Source organism: Sus scrofa, chromosome 17, assembly GCF_054392235.1.
Source record: "Sus scrofa isolate SSC_HxYL_T2T_F1_AM1 chromosome 17, Sscrofa_HxYL_maternal_Yorkshire_Landrace_v2.0, whole genome shotgun sequence".
Taxonomy (NCBI): domain Eukaryota; kingdom Metazoa; phylum Chordata; class Mammalia; order Artiodactyla; family Suidae; genus Sus; species Sus scrofa.
In genome coordinates, this window is record NC_139399.1 from 34,081,143 (window position 1) to 34,098,810 (window position 17,668).

Here is a 17,668-nt window from a genome sequence, read left to right on the forward strand (position 1 = left end):
TGTGGTGTAGGCCAACAGCTGCACCTCCAGTTTGACCCCTAGCTTAGGAACTTTTACATGCTGCAAGGTGCAGCCCTAAAAAGCAAAAGTAAGTAAATAAATAAATGAAGATGAGTTAATAGACTCCCAGCAAAATATTCCAACAAAGTATATTCATTCTGTCCCCATGCTTCTCAAAAATGACCTGTATATTTCTCAGTGTTTTCAGCAGAGAACTGTCTGCTCTCCCCACAGGCTCTGACCTGCTCTGGGACAACAGGCCTTAGACGGGTGGGGGCCTGTGCACAGAGGCAGCCATGCAATGCTAAGCGTCCACCCAGCTGTGGGTTTGTGTTTAGTGCCTGCCTGCACACCAGTCAGAGCACTCTAAAATAGGGCAGCAGCCTGAGTTTGGGTTTCGTTTTTCCACATAGCAACTGTTAGCCCAACAAACTTGATCCTGAGTGATTGAGAAAACATTCAAAGGGGTCCTCAGAATAAATGGTTATAAATATTACTTTGCAAATTGGCCATGATCATTAAATCACCTAGGTTAAACTTTAAACAACATTGTTAGGGAATTCCCTTTGTGGCACATTGGAATTGAATCCAACTAGTATCTCTCAGGATGTGGGTTCAATTCCTAGCCTTGCTCAGTGGGTTGGGAACCGGACATTGCCATGAGCTGTGGTGTAGGTTGCAGATCCAGAGTTGCTGTGGCTGTGGCGTAGGCTGGCAGCTGTAGCTCTGATTCAACCCCTAGCCTGGGAACTTCCATATGCTGTGGGTGCAGCCCTAAAAAGCAACAACAAAAAACCCAACATTGTCATATGTTTGAGTTTTTTTAAAAAAAGATGAGGAATGGACTTTGCTAACATGAATTCGGATGTAAAAATCTGAGTATGTCAGCCTTGTCATTGTGTCGGAGTTCATGAATTGAGTCAACCCAAAACAGCATATTCACTGACTGACAGTTGTAACTATGACAGATTTGTGGCGCTGGGGAAGAATGCAGCATTTTTGGTGGAATTGCTGTCTTCTCTGTGTATGATCATTTCAAAGTTGATCATGTGGGAAATGTATCATCTTTGGAACAAAGATAATGCTTTCTATAAAGGAGAGTTTTTTTTTGGTTTTTTGTTTTTGTTTTTTTTTTGTCTTTTTTTAGGGCCTCAAGTGCTGCATATGGAGGTTCCCAGGCTAGGGGTCGAATGGGAGCTATAGCCACCAGCCTACACCACAGCCACAGCAATGCAGGATCCAAGCTGTGTCTGCGACCTACACCACAGCTCATGGAAATGCCGGATTCTTAACCCACTGAGCAAGACTGGGGGTCAAACCCATGTCCTCATGGATACTAATCAGGTTTGTTAACCACTGACCCATGATGGGAACTCCAAGGGGGGTTTTCTTAAAGTTTTAGTCTCTTCATAGTGGCCCTGGAGAAGGTCATACAGCCTTTTTTGCACTATATTTCCTGTAGGACTTTCTCTTGGTGGATTGATAACCCTGCCGTATCTCCCCTCCAAGTTTTAGTTGCGTCCTTTGTGAGGGGGTGGTTCTTGGTGACTTTTAACTGTATACTCTTGTGTGACTCTGTCTCAGACCTCTCGGGAACTGAAGATCGCAGGAGCCATCGGACCTTGTGTGTCTCTGAACATGAGAGGACCATGTGTATCAGAAAATGTAAGGAACACGTTGCCCCCGCTTTGCTCCTGTGTTCCAGACCTCTTAGACCTGCCAGGGCTGGAGGACCCTGCATGGTATCATCCTTTGGCTTGTGTCCATGGGGAGGGGACAAGGGGTAAACTGATGACCACAAACAGCTCTGAGGGGTAATGTCATTTCCATCTTTCCATCCATCACTCTAAATGGTCAGAGAGGAGAAAGCAGGCTCAGAGTTGACATGGCAGAGCCGGGGCCCAGGTGCCCCAACCCTGCTTCCCTTGCTCGGGTGGCTGAGCTGCGAGCCAGGAGGCAGCGCTCAGCAGAGCCCTCCAGGGGAAACCTGTGTGCTTATCGCCCTTGGAGGGGACGCCTATACCTCGCTTTTCTGAGGCAGTTGGTCAGTGGGTGACCTTGTGGTGTGTGCAGACGTCACTGTCCCTTGAGTGACAGGTTTCAAGTACATGAGAATGAAGTTCAGGCCTCACTAGTAGGAAGATGGCTTGACTGATGGCCCATTTCCTCTGATGACCTTTTAGCTGCTAAGAGAGAAGCTTCTGGTCCAAGGAGGCCTTTCCAGGTGGTTCTGGGCTGAGATTATCACTGTCACGATCCCTTCACTGTTTCCAGCGAGAGGGTAGACGGTCGATGGGCTCAGGGTGCAGGTTGCCCCTGGCAACTGTGTGGTTGACATGGTATTTCATTGCTCTGGGGTCCTCCTCTGGAAGTGGGAATAGTAAAGGTACCTCACCTGACAGCACTATTAGAGTAATAGTGAAGCACTTAGAACAGTACCTGGCACAGGGGGAGCCCACAGTAGGGTTCGCCTTTCATGTCATCTTTTCTGTCCCCATTGGCAAGTAACATTCACTTAGCATCTGTTTAGATTAAGTGTTTGTTGCAGTTGCCCAAGGCAAGGTGATTTGAGAGACTATTCTTATAATCCTCTGGGTGAGGCAGGTTGTGCCCACCCACCCCACCCCCAGCCCCTGCCTGTCTGATGAGCCCTCATTATCCCCATGTACTAAGGGACTTCTATTTCTTGGCAGGGGTTTGGGAGGCTGCCCTGCTTCAAAATATTTTCCATAGACTTAAACTCTGTCCAAGAGTGTCCTATAAATTAATATAAACTGATTAGCTCTTCTTTGTAGGATCCAGCAGGGATTAGCCATGAAATGCTTAGATGGAGCATGGAGGAGGAGGCAAAGGGGCAGAAAGCACAATTTTCAGACATACAGGGAAGGTTCGAGAAGAGCGAAATGAATTCCTGTATTCCTTGGGCAGGTAGTCAGTAAGCAGCTGTTGACGTTTGGTCATAATCGCTCTGTCCTCTTTTTTTGGCCACATTTGCGTCATCTCCCTGATGTCTATTTGCCACATTCATTATATCATATTTTTTGCAGAGTCTTTGAAATCAAGTTGCAGATGTCTTGACATTTAGTCTTTCAGTGTTTCCAAGATAAGGGTCTTCTGCCACATTATTCTCAAACCTAAGAAAGATTTCTTAAGATCATCTAATAGTCTTTTCCTAATTTCTCTCCACATGCCCTGTGTAATCGTTTCTCCCCTCTATCCAGCGCTGTATCTAGCTTTTCAGTCTTGTAAAACCTGGAATGGTCTTCCTCTCATCTTGTTTATGCTTCTCTGCTTGTTTTGCTCTGTGTGTTGACCTTGGTGTGTTGAAGAGACAGTGCCACGTCCCAGGAGTCTTCTGTAACCTGCTGTCCCATAGTCTCCATGTGTCTTTTTGACTCGTTTTCTGTCCTCTCTGTATTTGCTGTGAAGTGGAGTTTAGATTAATGGTTAGATTCGGGTTAACCCTTTCTGTCCCCCACACTTCCCGCTTCCCGAGTGCTCTGCTTCCTTCATGCTGAGTGTGGTGATATGATGACTCTGTGTGTCCTTCAGTTACAGGGGGTCTTTCTTTTTTTGCCGTTAGCAGGAAGTCTGTTGTAGCACAGCAGGAGTATCTTGTTTGCCAGCAGCCTTTCACCTGAAGGTTTTAGGTTATCTGTTGACTATCTCAAATCAGTGTATTTGTATCACAATAAATGGTGATTTCCTAATTCCATCTTTAAAGTCCTTCTGATAAAGGCAGGGTAAATGCTTACAGAAGGAGTTTGTGTATTAGTGAGAAAACGTACTTGTGGGGCTCAGGATGGCTGTGGCCACTCTTGGGGGGAGTTGATGCTTTAGGGGAGGACACTTTTTCCTCCACGCATTTTAGTTTCGTTGATTGGACCCTACAAATTAGACTGACCAAACACAACTTAACAGTTGTGCATTGCCCAGATACACAGCACGCACGTACTCAGTGATGAATGACTTGAAGGGGTGGTTAGAACTTGGGGTCGTGTTGCATCTTAACAAAAGAACAATAAATCTGTGGAAAAGTGACAAGACGAAGAAATAGAACTTTGATCTTCTAGGGGTGGCAAAGTGGGGCAAAGGAATGGAAGATGAGATTTGCTTTAGCAAGAGTTATTACATAATTCTTCAGGTGCCACCTCCAGAAGAGTTGGCATCTTTAGTTGTCTCTAATGGTTAAGACTCTCCTGCCCTTCCTGGTAGGGGGAGTAGAGAGCGTTTTATTATGTTATCTTTTTAAAAATTACCTTCGGAGTTCCCACTGTGGCTCGGTAGTAACGAACCCAACTAATATCTGTGAGGATGTGGGTTTGATCCCTGGCCTTGCTCAGTAGGTTAAGGATCTGGCATACTGTGAGCTATGGTATAGGTCACAGACGTGGCTCGGATACTGTGTTTCCATGCCTTTGGTGTGGGCTGGCAGCTACAGCTCCAATTTGACCCCTAGCTTGGGAATTTCCATACACTGTGGGTGTAGCCCTAAAAAGCCAAAAAAAAAAAAGAAAAATTACCTTCAGCTTAATCCTTATGCCTGCATGGCTTATTTGGGGGTGACATGCTCTGGATCCCCTTGATTTGAAACTTGGAAAAGTTTCATGTATTAAAAACGGATTGGAGTTCCCGTCGTGGCGCAGTGGTTAACGAATCCGACTAGGAACCATGAGGTTGCGGGTTCGGTCCCTGCCCTTGCTCAGTGGGTTAACGATCCGGCGTTGCCGTGAGCTGTGGTGTAGGTTGCAGACGAGGCTCGGATCCTGCGTTGCTGTGCCTCTGGCGTAGGCCGGTGGCTACAGCTCCGATTCAACCCCTAGCCTGGGAACCTCCATATGCCTCGGGAGCGGCCCAAGAAATAGCAACAACAACAACAACAAAAGACAAAAAGACAAAAGACAAAAAAAAAAAAAAAAAAAAAAAAAACCGGATTGGTAGGTGTGGAGAGAGATTCAAGAGAAGGGATTAGCAAGGCAAGTAAAGGTGGCAGGCAAGCTGCCTTTACTTCTTCGCTGTGGTTCCTGGTATAGCCTTTACTTTCCAGCAGATGTTACCTACTTTTAGGAAAGGCCCTAAACGGGAAGGGGGATACCCCTGAATCAGTCCATCTTATGATCTTGCTTAGGAAATACTCCTGAAACACAGGGTGTCTGTCCTCCCGAGCCTCCACCTTGGAGCTGCGGCGTGATTTCACCTCAGACACTTCCCTTTCCGCTCTGATCATCACCTTCCTGAGACTGCTGGTCCTGTGGCTGGGGACACAGGCTCCTAGCCTGCCTTCGTAGAGAGACCAGATTGCTATCAGTGTACTCAGCTGACAGGGTACAGTTTGGGTGGCTTCACAGTAACTCGGAAGAGAGACCAAGACTCTCTTGATACATAATCCTGTTACTCTCTGAGAGTGGTATCCCAGATTAGAATGAGGTATTAAAATGTATAATATTTGCTGTCTCTGGAAGGATAGGATGTATGTTTCAGAGTCTAGTGATCTTCTTGGCTAATGGTTCCAGGGATTTGACACCTGCAGCTTTTTCTTCTGCCTAAAACAGTGATAGCCTTCACAGTTGAGTGAACTTCTTATTTATCACTGGGAGCCATTCAGCTGGTCAACACAAAGCAGCCGTCACATGACTAAACTCTCATTTCTCTTACCAAGAATTTATATGTAGCTTTTGTGTATAGGAATTGGATTAAAAGTTAATATTTGGAGTTCCCTGGTGGCCCAGCTGTTAAGGATTTGGCATTGTGACTGCTGTGGCTCTGGTTCAATCCCTGACCCAGGAACTTATGCCTGCCACAGCCATGCTCCCTCCCCCCCGCCCAATAAAAATAAGGAGTTCCTGCTGTGGCAGTGGGGTAGTGTCTCTACGAAGGTGGCGGGTCATTTCCCAGCCTGGTGGAGTGGGTTATGGATGTGGCATTGCTGCAGCTGTGGCATAGGTCGCAGCTCTGGCTTAGATTCAGTACCTGGCCCGGGAACTTCCATATACCAGAGGAGTGGCCTGAAAAGAAAATAAATAAATAAAATTTTAAAAATTAACACTTAACAGCCAACATTCTATAATTATTTCTTGTTCTAATAGTGATGGAAGAAAAAAATCTTTCAAGCTAAGCAGATAATTCTTTGTCTTTTTTACTGTTTATTTCTTCCCATCCCTGACTTGATTCTGTCAAGATAGTGTTATATACTGCGTGTGAGTGTGTGCAGAGAGAGATTTAGCTCAATAGTGTAGTGAAAAATGTGTGGGGCACTGATTAAAAAGCTTAATTTTAAAGCACTATAGTGAATGTTAAACCTTATTCCATGATTGTATTTTTTTTCAGTGAAATTTAAATTTTCATTGAGAATGAGATATTTTAGGGGACCTGTCCCTCTCAGGGTTGGTACTTTTCATCAACAGTTAATCACAGGAGTATCTTTTTTTCATTTAGTTTCTTTTCAACACCTCTTCTCACCCCTAGGAGCTTGGCGTTGGTGGCACGAGTCAGTGGAAGATCTGTGGCCTGGATCCCACATCTACACTTGGCATCTACTTTGAAGTGGTCAATCAGGTACATTGGATTTCTTCACGAATAGTCGGGTCTCAGTGCTATGTTTTCTGATTTTTTACAGACTGGTGGCCTCTAGTTCCTTTCTCCACAGACCTATGCCACTTTGGGCTTGTGTTTGGCCTTATATCAATCTGGCATCTTCTTTTTTATTCCTTCCAGGGTTTAGTCAGAGTCAGACATAAAATTGCTTTTGTCATTTTGTTCTTGAACTGATGAGGTCATCAGAAGAGGAATGGTTTTTACCAACCATTGTAATTTTTGAGCCTGTCAATTTTTCCCCAGTATTTTATATTAAAAAAAATTCAAACACACAGGAGTTTCTGCTGTGGCACAGTGGGTTAAGAATCCGACTGTAGCAGCTCAGTTTGCTGCGGACGTGTGGGTTCAATCCCCAGCCTGTGCAGTGGGTTAAAGGATCTGGTGTTGCTGCAGCTGTGGATTTAGTCCCTGGCCTGGGAACTTTCATATGCCGTGGGTGCAGCCTTTAAAAAAAAAAAAAAGTCAAACACACAGAAAAATTAGTGTTATTGTACAGTGAACACCCAAATGGGTTCTGTCATCAACATTTTACTGTTTGTCTTAAAACATATCTATCCATTCCTCAGTTCCTTGTATTTGGATGCATCTTGAAGCAAATTGCAGGCATCAGAGTCTTTCATCCCTAATCATCATAGTATGTAGATCATTAACTTGAGTTCAGCATTTATTGGAATATCGGGTTTTTTTGAGGTAAAAGTTATTTATAGTGACTAATGATGCCCCTTTTCAGCAGGAAACAATCAGAGTAGTTGGTTCCCCCCCCCCAATTAGAATCTCCCAATTCTAGAAGGGGGGAATTGAGGCAGAATGCTAACTCAGGGAGTCAGTGTAGGAGCATGGGCTTTGATGCGTTCTTTGATATGACTATTGATTAACGTTTGTGGCTTAAGGGCTCCAGGGAGTAACATCCCCACAGGCCTTGTTTACTCTGGGGAGTGTACATACACCCAGATGGACATGAATCCCTAACCCCCCGTGACTCAGTCTCTGGGAAGAGAAGGACAAAGAAACCATGAGACCTTAGGGGACATTTCCACCCCTAAGACCCCTATTAGACAAGAACTGATACAGGTAACTGGACAAAGCCAGTGGGAGAAAACCACATCTTTCTCGACCTCATGGTGGTACCTCCCCCCATCTTTAAGGGATAAAACCCCCTATAAGACAATAGAGAGGGGCCTTTTCTCCCTTCTCCCAGCTGTGGTGGGAGCTATTTGCTTTCCTGTAATAAAGACTTTGCTTGCTTGCAAAAAAAAAAAAAAAAAAAAGTTATATGCAGTGAAATGTTCCAATCTTAAATATACTGTTTAGCATGCTTCAGGACCCTCACTGTACCTGTTGTTTTAGGAAGAGTGTGCAGCTCACTGTGTGTGTGTGTGTGTGAGAGAGAGAGAGAGAGAGAGAGAGAGAGAGAGAGAGAGTGAGAGTCAGGCAGTTACAGTAACAGGATGTGTGGCCTCTCACCCTGCAGCACAACGCCCCAGTCCCGCAGGGAGGGAGAGGCGCCATCCAGTTTGTCACACACTATCAACACTCCAGCACCCAGAGGCGCATCCGCGTGACCACCATCGCCCGAAAGTGAGCAGTCCCAGCCTCTGTTCTGTTGAACCATGACTTTTGGCTATGAAGAGATCATTTGACATCTCTTTATCTTTGTAATTCCACTGAAGAGTTTGTAACAACCCTCTCTGGCTCACTTGACCAGAGGAGGAGAGGGAGGTGGGGGAGGAAGAGGCATTGCTGGTTAACCCAGCTAGGCCGATAGGCACTAGCTTAGATGGCCTTCCTTTCAGTAGGAATAAATTCATTAGAAATCATTTTTTGCTGGAGTTCCCGTTGTGGCTCAGTGGGTTAAGAATCTGACTGGTATCCATGAGAATGTGGGTTTGATCCCCGGCCTCACTCAGCGGGTTAAGGATCTGGCATTGCCGTGAGCTATAGTGAAGGTTGCAAATGTGGCTTGGAACTGGCATTGCTGCGACTGTGGTATAGGCCTGCAGCTGCAGCTCTGATTCGACCCCTAGCCTGGGAACTTCCGTATTCTGCAGGTGCGGCCCTAAAAAGGCCAAAAAAAATTTTTTTTATTATTTTATTTATCAAATAAGTGATCCATAAATATATCCTCCTTGTAAAGGATTTAATCAGCACATAATTATGAAAAAACATGGGCCTCTGGAGTTCCCTCGTGAACAAAGGTTTAAGAATCTGGCATTGTCACTGCAGCAGCTTGAGTCGCTGGGCTTAGAACTTCCACATGTTGTGGTTGTGGCCAAGACATTTAAAAATTGAAAAAGTTAATGTAAAGTGTTGGCTATGTTTCCTGTGCTGTGTGGTGTATTCTTGTAGCTTATTTGTTTTCTGCATTTAGTTTTCACTTCTTACGCCCCTTTCTCCTCTCCGCACTGGTGACCACTAATTTGTTCTCTATATTTGCGAGTTTAATTCTTTTTTGTTATATTCATTCATTTATTTCATTGTATAGATTCCACATATAAGTGATAAAATAGAGTATTCAGTGTTTGTCTTTTTCTGACTTACTTCCTTAAGCATAGTGCCCTCAAGGTCCATTTGTGTTGTTGCAAATGGCAGGATTTCATCCTTTTTTTTTGGTACCTGAGTGATATTCCATTCTGTACCCCCCACCCCCACCCTGTCTTCTGAATCTACCTGTGTCTGTATATTAATGAAGGAGCTGGCTGTTGGGCCTCTCCTGAATGTGAGCATGGCCCTAACTCTGGATTGTCAGTTGGGCAGATGCGCAGAGCCAGCTCAAGCACATAGAGGCTGCATTTGACCAGGAGGCCGCGGCAGTCCTGATGGCACGGCTGGGAGTGTTCCGCACAGAGTCGGAGGAGGGCCCAGATGTGCTCCGGTGGCTGGACCGACAGCTCATCCGACTGGTAAGCTGGGCACAGTGGCACTGTGTTCAGTTTTGGTCTCTGCTCTGCTTTTGAGAAGGGAAATCTGTCATTTAAACCTGTTATTTTATACAGTCAGCTAAATAAGAATTTTATCCATTACTTAACTCATGTCAAATTGTAGACATTCTGAGAATGTTGTGAAAAAAGGGTTAAATATGCATTTTCCCCTCAAGGCTTACGTTACAGTGGCGAAGCATCAACATACACAGGCCGCGAAAATAGTAAAGCAAATCTGAGTGTGCTGAGAGTGGATTGAGATGAGTCTCTGTGAATGCTGTGGTTCCATGTTTTTCCTTCAGGTCTTGGAAGGGTTTTGGGGCATAGAGGTCCGAGGCCTAGTGAGTGTAAGGAGATGCCTAATGTGTCATTCTGAGAAACCACACAGTGATTGAAATAGGGGTAGTTTTATATAAAGAATCACTATCACAACAGGGGGTTAGAATGAATAATGAGGGGTTTCCCAGTCAGAAGTAATGAGAAGTCTGAATGCAGGAACAGCAGAGCCAGGGGGCTGCTTCTCGCTGAGGCACAGCAACCTGGGAAGAGCCCCCTCCCCCAGGGCTGAGCAGACCCAGGTGAGGACATGGCCCTGGCTCCCTGAGTCAGAGCAGAGGAATTGCTGTGCTGTTCTGCTGGAGGCACTTGGTAGAAATTCATCCTTGGAGTTTGCATCATGGCTCAGTGGTAATGAACCTGATTCGTATCCATGAGAATGCAGGTTTGATCCCTGGCCTCAGTGGGTTAAGGATCTGGCTTTGCTGTGAGCTGTGGTGTAGGTCACAGACTCAGCTCGGATCCAGTGTTGGCTGTGGCTGTGGCTGTGACGTAGGCCGGTGGCTGCATCGCTAATTCCACCCCTAGTCTGGGAACTTCTATATGCTGCGGGTTCAGCTTTTAAAAAAAGAGAAGAAATTCACTCTGTAGAACTACACGAAAGCCTACCCTTTGTGGTGCCGAGGAAAAAACCATTTCTTAGGAAGTGTCTCACCAGACATGCATGTGGGCAGAGGTGTCATTGCCCAGCACTGGGGACCCGCCAGTGAGCATCCTGGACCCCCCTGCTGACAAAGCTTACTTACCATGGTGCCAGCCAGCAGAGGAAAAATACGTAAAGCGCCCAGATCCATTTCACAGCAGGAGAAAAGGGTTTAAGTTTGGAGCCACAAAAGCAATAAGTCAATAATTTACATAGCTTGTAATCTTATCATCTTGGAAATTCATAGCAGTTTGCAATTGAGCAGAGGGTCCAAGTAGTTGGCAAAGGCTTCATGTGGGAGGTGAGCCTTGAACCATATCGTTTTCAAAGGAGTTGAAGGCAAGGCTTACCAAGTGGGGGGCCCAGCACCAGCAAACCTGGGTGGTGTAGCTGTGCATTCAGCTGATGCTGGGAACACTTGGAGAGGCTACTGTCACAGGTGGCCCCAGTGCACGGTGGGGGCAGCAGTGAAGGTGCAGATGGATTGTGCAATACCTTGATTTTAAAGTCCAGTCACTGCCTTAACATTAGAAGAAGGAAGAAGTGTGGTTCTGAAGCAAGGGTGTGATAGCAGCATGACACTTGTGTTTATACTGCCTATCACCGTGTAAGGTAAATAGGCGGGCGAAGAGACCCAGGGAGCGGAGACCAGGGCAGTGGCGGTACAGTTGGAAGGCAGGGAAGGTTTGGATTTAGGATGTCTGCTGAGAGAAGAATTGATAAAGCTCGATCACACTGGTTGTGCAAACGCAATTGAAAAAATCAGCATCAGCTCGAGTTTTAAGTGTGGGTAACTGCAAGACTGGTGGGCTGGCAGCAAATGGGAAGGGAGGGCAGCTTTAAGGTGGAGGAATTAGAATCCCCCCCTTTTTAACATAATAGTTTAACTTATTTTAAATATGAACTTACAAAAGCACATTCAGGTAAAGTCTGGGCAGGAGAAGTCCTGACAAGAGCTCAGGTCAGAGGTCAGCACTGGGCCTGGCATGGGGTGAGTGTTAGGGGGCAGGATTTGGATGACATTGGTCTGGCTGCTATGTTATTTGTAGTTGAGGCAGTGACAATAGGAGCAGGGGGCCAAGAACTAACCTTGGAGGAACCTGCAGTTAGAAAAAGAAAGGGAAACCACTTGAACTTGGCAGAGAACGGTTTGTTGGAGAGATGACAAGATTTAGGAAAGTGTTGTTTTAGCAGCTGAGGAGAGAATTTCAAGAAGTTTGGGGAGTCACTTGGCTCAGGGTGGTAGGGAGTTTGGAAGATGAGATCTGTGCCAGGATTTGGTTGGAAGAGGGTAAATGCCAGAGATGAGCTTTCTTTGTTATTTATTTATTTATTTATAAGATTTATTTACTTATTTTGGGCCAAGGTGTGTAGTGAGTTAATGTGGGGTCTCAGTTTCCAGACCAGGGATTGAACCCAGGCTGAAGCTCTGAAAGTGCCGAACCCTAACCACTAGACCAGAAGGGAACTCCCGAGATGAGCTTTCTTCTCAGGGTGGGCAGCCTGATTCTCTAGTGACCAGAGAAAGGTGTGAAATGAATAGGAAAAAAGGGCAGGCAGAAAAAACATTCAGAAATTTACCAGTGAGAGGAAGAAGAAAATGGAGTTGTAGAGTTGACAGAACATTAAGGCTTGTTTGTAAATGCTAAGATAGCTCAGTCTTGGGGGTTTTCTTGAGGAGGAGCCTCAGGAAACTCCTCCAGCCCCTCACTGTCAAAGTGGTCCTTGGCCAGCATCGCCTGGGAGCTGGCTTGGAACAAGGGGTCTCCAGCCTCTTCCCAGGTTGCCAAGTCAGAGTCTGCATTTAACCACACCCCAGCATCCCGAGCAGTGCTGGTCTGGGATGGGGAGGGGTTGAGAATGGGACGGAGCCTGCCTGCTCTAAGGATTTTTCAGGTGACATTTAGAGTTGTTGTTTTTTTCTTTCTTTTTTTCAACAGTGTCAGAAGTTTGGACAGTATAACAAAGAAGACCCCACTTCTTTTAGGTTATCAGATTCCTTCTCCCTGTACCCTCAGGTAAGTAGATATGTCTTTTTAAGTAACTATAGGAGAAGAAAGTGACAGAAATAAAAGTCAATGCTCTCTGGGTAAAGTGTGTTTTGAGACTCCGTCTATACATGGTGAAGCTTATTCAGTTCAGGTTGGCTACTGTGTCCATGTACCAGATGATGTCTGAGCCCCATGGAAAATGCAGGTGACATGCAGGGAGCAGGTGCCCAGACTTGCAGGAGGAGGCAAACCAGGATTGTTGCTGTGGTTTGTCCTAGTTCTGGGTGGACAGTTGGCTTCCTGGAGCACATGCAAAGATGAATATACCAAAACGAGACCTAGGTCAGTGTGACAGCATTCCTGGTGTGTCTGTAGTTGTCATGCTGCATCGTGACAGGGAATCTGCTCCCAGGAAGAACCGCATGTGCCTGGTGTGCCTGACCAGGCATCTGGAGCCACTTGGAGCAGGCAGAAGAGTGGTGATGTACGTAGGTGGCCTCTGGGGTCTGGATACCACCTTCTCTGAACCTCTGTCCTTGTCTGTGAGAACCTAGAGCTTAGCTCGGTCCCGTGAGCTCTGGCCCAGGCACCTGCTCTGTGGCTGGGCCCCAGGATCTTCCGGTCAGGCATCTCCCAGGTGCAGCTTTCTTAGAACTGGAAGCAGACTCACTGTTTCCCCCCTGCCCTCAGGGCTGCCTTAATGAGGCATAAGCAGAAAGAAGCCAACTTAAATTTGTCAGTGAACTTGTTAGGACTTAGGAACGCAAGTGTGTGTTACCTTGTTGAATAATCAATTTGGTGATTGGTCATGGTCTCAGTCATGAACTTGTAGCGCTTGCACTCTTAGGGCTAGTGGGGGCTTCAGAGTCATCTGACTGGGTGCCCAGCCCATGGTAGCTCTGTGGTTCCCGATGTGTGCCTGGCTGCCCTGTCCTCCAGCGTTTGAGGCTGGACAGCACTGTGGAGTGAGGCCTGGGTGGGCCAGAGTCAGGGCCGTGATCCAGCACCACCTCTGCTGCTATTCCCGATCGTGGATGCTGTCCTGAACCCCTTTGGTGTTCGGTTTCTTCTTGGAAGGAAGGAGTTGGTCTGAGAAAGTGCTTGTGGTCTTTCTAAAGCTGTGGAATCCTTTCTTCAGGAGCCTCCCAGAAGCCAGCATGAAAGGCATGCAGATGTGCTGCTCTATTACCACACCACTGCCCACTGGGTCCCCCCACCATGGCACACACCACCCTGCACCCCAGGCTCCAAGGACTCGCTAAGGCTTGAAGAGCACAGTTTGAAAACTACCGAATTCAGATAGTTTCTTAGATTCCGTCTGTCCAGGCATCTAGGAGAGAGGTCCAGAGCAGAGGCTGGCTCTGCCCTGCGGTTTCCTTGCCTGTAAACTTGGGGCAGTGAGAAAGCACCCCATGGATGGTCCGAAGGACTGGTCATTCTCGTAAGGTGCTCAGTGCCTTGCACAGAGGATGCACGAGTGGCAGCCGGGGCGATTTCTTAGGAACCTACGATTCACTGTATTTAAGAGCTGCTCAGAAGCTTTCTGCTTCTCAAGGGAGCTCATTTTCATCTTCTGGCAACTCTTCACAGTGAGCTGAATGCCTGCCTTCCGCCCTCTGCTGCTCAGAGGTTGGACAGAGGACATGTCCCCAAGGGCATCTCTTGTCCTTTTCTCCCAGCACACTTGCCTGGGTCTGAGCTCTCTGGCCTCTCCCATTTCTGGGCTTGGTGGCTTTGGGGAGTCTCCTGCTGCCCCCCACCCCCACCCCCGTCCCATCATCCTAGTACTTTCCTATGTGGCTCCAAGTGTGCCTTTTCCCCACTGGACTGCAGCATCTTCAGAGGAGGCACTCTGCACTGCGACCTGGCCTGGTGACTCCAGAAATAAATGCTGCTTTGTCTTGCCCCTTTCATATGGACATACCCAGAGGGCCCCTTCTTTCTAAAAATAACTTTTCTTTCTTTTCTTTTTTTTTCTTTTTTTTTCTGTCTATAGTCTTTTTAGGGCCGCCCCTGTGGCATGGAAATTCCAAGGCTAGGGATCTGATTGGAACTACAGCTGCTGGCCTACGCCACAGCCACAGCAACGCCAGATCCGAGCCGAATCTGTGACCTGCACTACAGCTCACAGCAATACCAGATTGTTAACCCACTGAGCATGGCAAGGGGTCGAACCTGCAACCTCATGGTTCCTAGTCATATTCGTTTCTGCTGTGCCACGCACGATGGGAACTCCTAATTGTTATTTGTAATTGTAATGAAAAAAACCCACAACATGAAATTTACCATCTTAACCATTTTTTTTCTTTTTTTCTTTTCTGGCTGTCCCCAGGCGCATGGAGTTCCCGGGCAAGGGATCAGATTCAAGCTGTAGTTTTGACCTAAGTCACAGCTGCAGCAGCACCAGATTTTTTTTTTTTTTTTTTTTTTTTTTTTTTTTTTTGTCTTTTTTGCTATTTCTTTGGGCCGCTCCCGCAGCATATGGAGGTTCCCAGGCTAGGGATCGAATCGGAGCTGTAGCTGCCAGCCTATGCCAGAGCCACAGCAACGCAGGATCCGAGCCGCATCTGCAACCTACACCACAGCTCACGGCAACGCCAGATCATTAACCCACTGAGCAAGGGCAGGGACCAAACCCGCAACCTCATGGTTCCTAGTCGGATTTGTTAACCACTGCGCCACGACGGGAACTCCAGCGCCAGATCTTTAACGCACTGTGCTGGGCATTGAACCTGCAGCCCAGTGCTCCCAAGATGCTGCCAATCCCATTGCGCCACAGTGGGAAATCCTGTTTTAACGATGTTTAAGTGTGCAGTTTAGTAGTGTTAAGTATGTTCAGTAGTTGCACAATGAATCTCCAGAACTTTCTCATCTTGTGAAACTGAACTCTGTACCTGTTTTAACAGCAGCTCTCCATTCCCTGTCCCTGTCTCTTGGCCACCCAGACCCCAGTGCTCTGGTTTCTCTCTTGGTTCATGTGAACCCAGAGGCTGGGCTCTCCTGTCTTGAGGACCAATGGCAGGTCTGGGTATCTGGGGAGATGACAACTGTGTGCGTTTGTCTTTTTTCTTTATAAATGCAGTTCATGTTCCATCTTAGAAGATCTCCGTTTCTTCAAGTGTTTAACAACAGTCCTGATGAATCATCGTATTATCGACACCACTTTGCCCGACAGGATCTAACCCAGTCCCTCATCATGATCCAGCCCATTCTCTACTCCTATTCATTCCATGGGCCTCCGGAGGTAAGGTTCTGTCTTTTTTTCCTACAATTGGAATCACCTAAGACATAGCTTTTTTCCCTAGCAAATTTATTCTTAGAGCAAAACTGTAAAAAAGAAAACTTCACGTCTCTATGGTAATTTAACATTATTTCTGAGAATTAAAAACCATGCATAGGAAAAAGTCACAGGATGTATAAAATTAGAAAACAACCTAAACGTTCAGTAGTAGGAAAATTAAGTAATTTAAGAAATACGAAATTTATGTAATGTAATAAAGTAAATCCTTATGTTAGAAAAATAAAAAGAGAAACTTTTCTAACGATTTTTTAAAAGCCTGCAAGAATTAAAAACTATATAGAAATAAACCAAAATATCAATATTTATTGTTCTTGAGTAGAAATTTTCATGTTTTCCATAATGAGTATAAGTTTAGGTTAATGTTATTGAAATAAAAATCATAATCAAGTATATTTTTTAGTAAATTTTAAATGTGTATTAAAAGCTGTCCTTTTCATGTAGGCATTTATAGTTCTCCGTCGTCTGCAACAGTATATTTGAGAGAAATGTGTCTCTGACAGAATAGGTTTCTATAGTGCAAAATTGAGAAAATTGGGAATTATTTCTGGTTCCTAGAGTAAAAGATATTATTCATCTCGCTTCCCAGTTGTTGAGGGATATTTGGAGTTGCTTTCTTCTACAAAGTTAAACCCTGGAACTGCCCAGGCAGGGAGCAGAAAGTGGGGATTTGGTGTGAAGGGGAGGAGATCCTCCCTGCCGGCTGCCCTTTGTAAAGGGCCTGGTAGCCGCCTTGTGTGTGGGGCTGGAGGGTGGCCATGTGGGCACAGAGGGCAAACCTGCGCCATCTCTCCCCTTTGCTCCAGCCCGTGCTCCTGGACAGCAGCAGCATTCTGGCTGATAGGATCCTCCTGATGGATACGTTCTTCCAAATTGTCATTTATCTCGGTGAGGTAAGATGATGTTCGTTTCTTTCCATGCTGTTGTTTTTACTTTCTTTGTATTAATTGAGGTTTTTATGACATCTGAAAAAGTAATTTGGGCTTAGAAAACCCATAGTTTATTATAATGAGTTTGGTAGCTTTTATGCTGGTGAATAAAGTCTGCATGCACTGGACCAGGATCTGAAGTGTGTGCCACCCGGAAAGAAAAGGGGCAGTGGCGTCGGTGGGAAGCCAGCTGCTCCCGTTCCCTCCCAGGTGTGAGGACATGAGGACTAGACCGATGAGAGCTGGGGAGGTGGAAATCAGGAAAGCCCGGGGCTCCTTGGGGCTTTCTATCCCTGGGTCTTTTTAGGTAGTTGGTCAGTACTGTGGAAGGAGGAGAGGAGGTGTGACCGGAATTTCTAAGGGAACTGTAGGCAGGGGTGTCCTGGATGCACCTCATTGCTTACTCTTGCTTCCAGTCAGCCCCATTTTGCTCCCCTCTGAAACTTGTCTTACTTTATTTGTTTTGGTTGGGCCCATGGACACAAAAGTTCCCAGGCCAGGGACTGAACCCACGCCATATTAGTGACAACGCCAGACCCTTAACTACTAGGCTACCAGGGAACTCCTTCAACTTGTCTTTCTTGACATCAGGCTTCGTCTCTGGGAACAAGTTCCAGGTGGGGCATTAGACAGTCAGGAGCATCAGATAAGCCTGTCACTACAGTGTTTCTGTAATAGCTGTTCATTTGTTTTGGTGTAGACAATAGCCCAGTGGCGGAAAGCTGGGTACCAGGACATGCCCGAATATGAAAACTTCAAGCATCTTCTTCAGGCCCCGCTGGACGATGCTCAGGAAATCTTGCAGGCGCGCTTCCCAATGCCGCGTTACATCAACACGGAGCATGGAGGCAGTCAGGTGAGCCGGCCGCTCTGGCTCTGATGTTCTGCGGTCACAATACATTTTTAAAGCTATAAATCCAACAGCGTGGTTCTTATTTTATGTGGTCACATAAGTTGAC

General features: G+C 46.2%; 1 protein-coding gene across 5 annotated transcripts in view; it reads left to right on the plus strand.

Moving 5' to 3' along the window:
• The window catches only part of SEC23B (SEC23 homolog B, COPII coat complex component), a 40,893-nt gene that overhangs the window by 17,030 nt on the left and 6,195 nt on the right, over positions 1-17,668 (plus strand). For 4 of the 5 annotated variants that reach the window (NM_001267832.1, XM_021077269.2, XM_021077270.2 and 1 more), the window contains 8 exon segments: positions 1,585-1,665; positions 6,466-6,555; positions 8,066-8,172; positions 9,341-9,494; positions 12,432-12,509; positions 15,565-15,726; positions 16,587-16,673; positions 17,410-17,565. In NM_001267832.1, coding sequence (NP_001254761.1) covers positions 1,585-1,665; positions 6,466-6,555; positions 8,066-8,172; positions 9,341-9,494; positions 12,432-12,509; positions 15,565-15,726; positions 16,587-16,673; positions 17,410-17,565 — 915 coding nt within the window. 5 annotated transcript variants of the gene reach the window in all.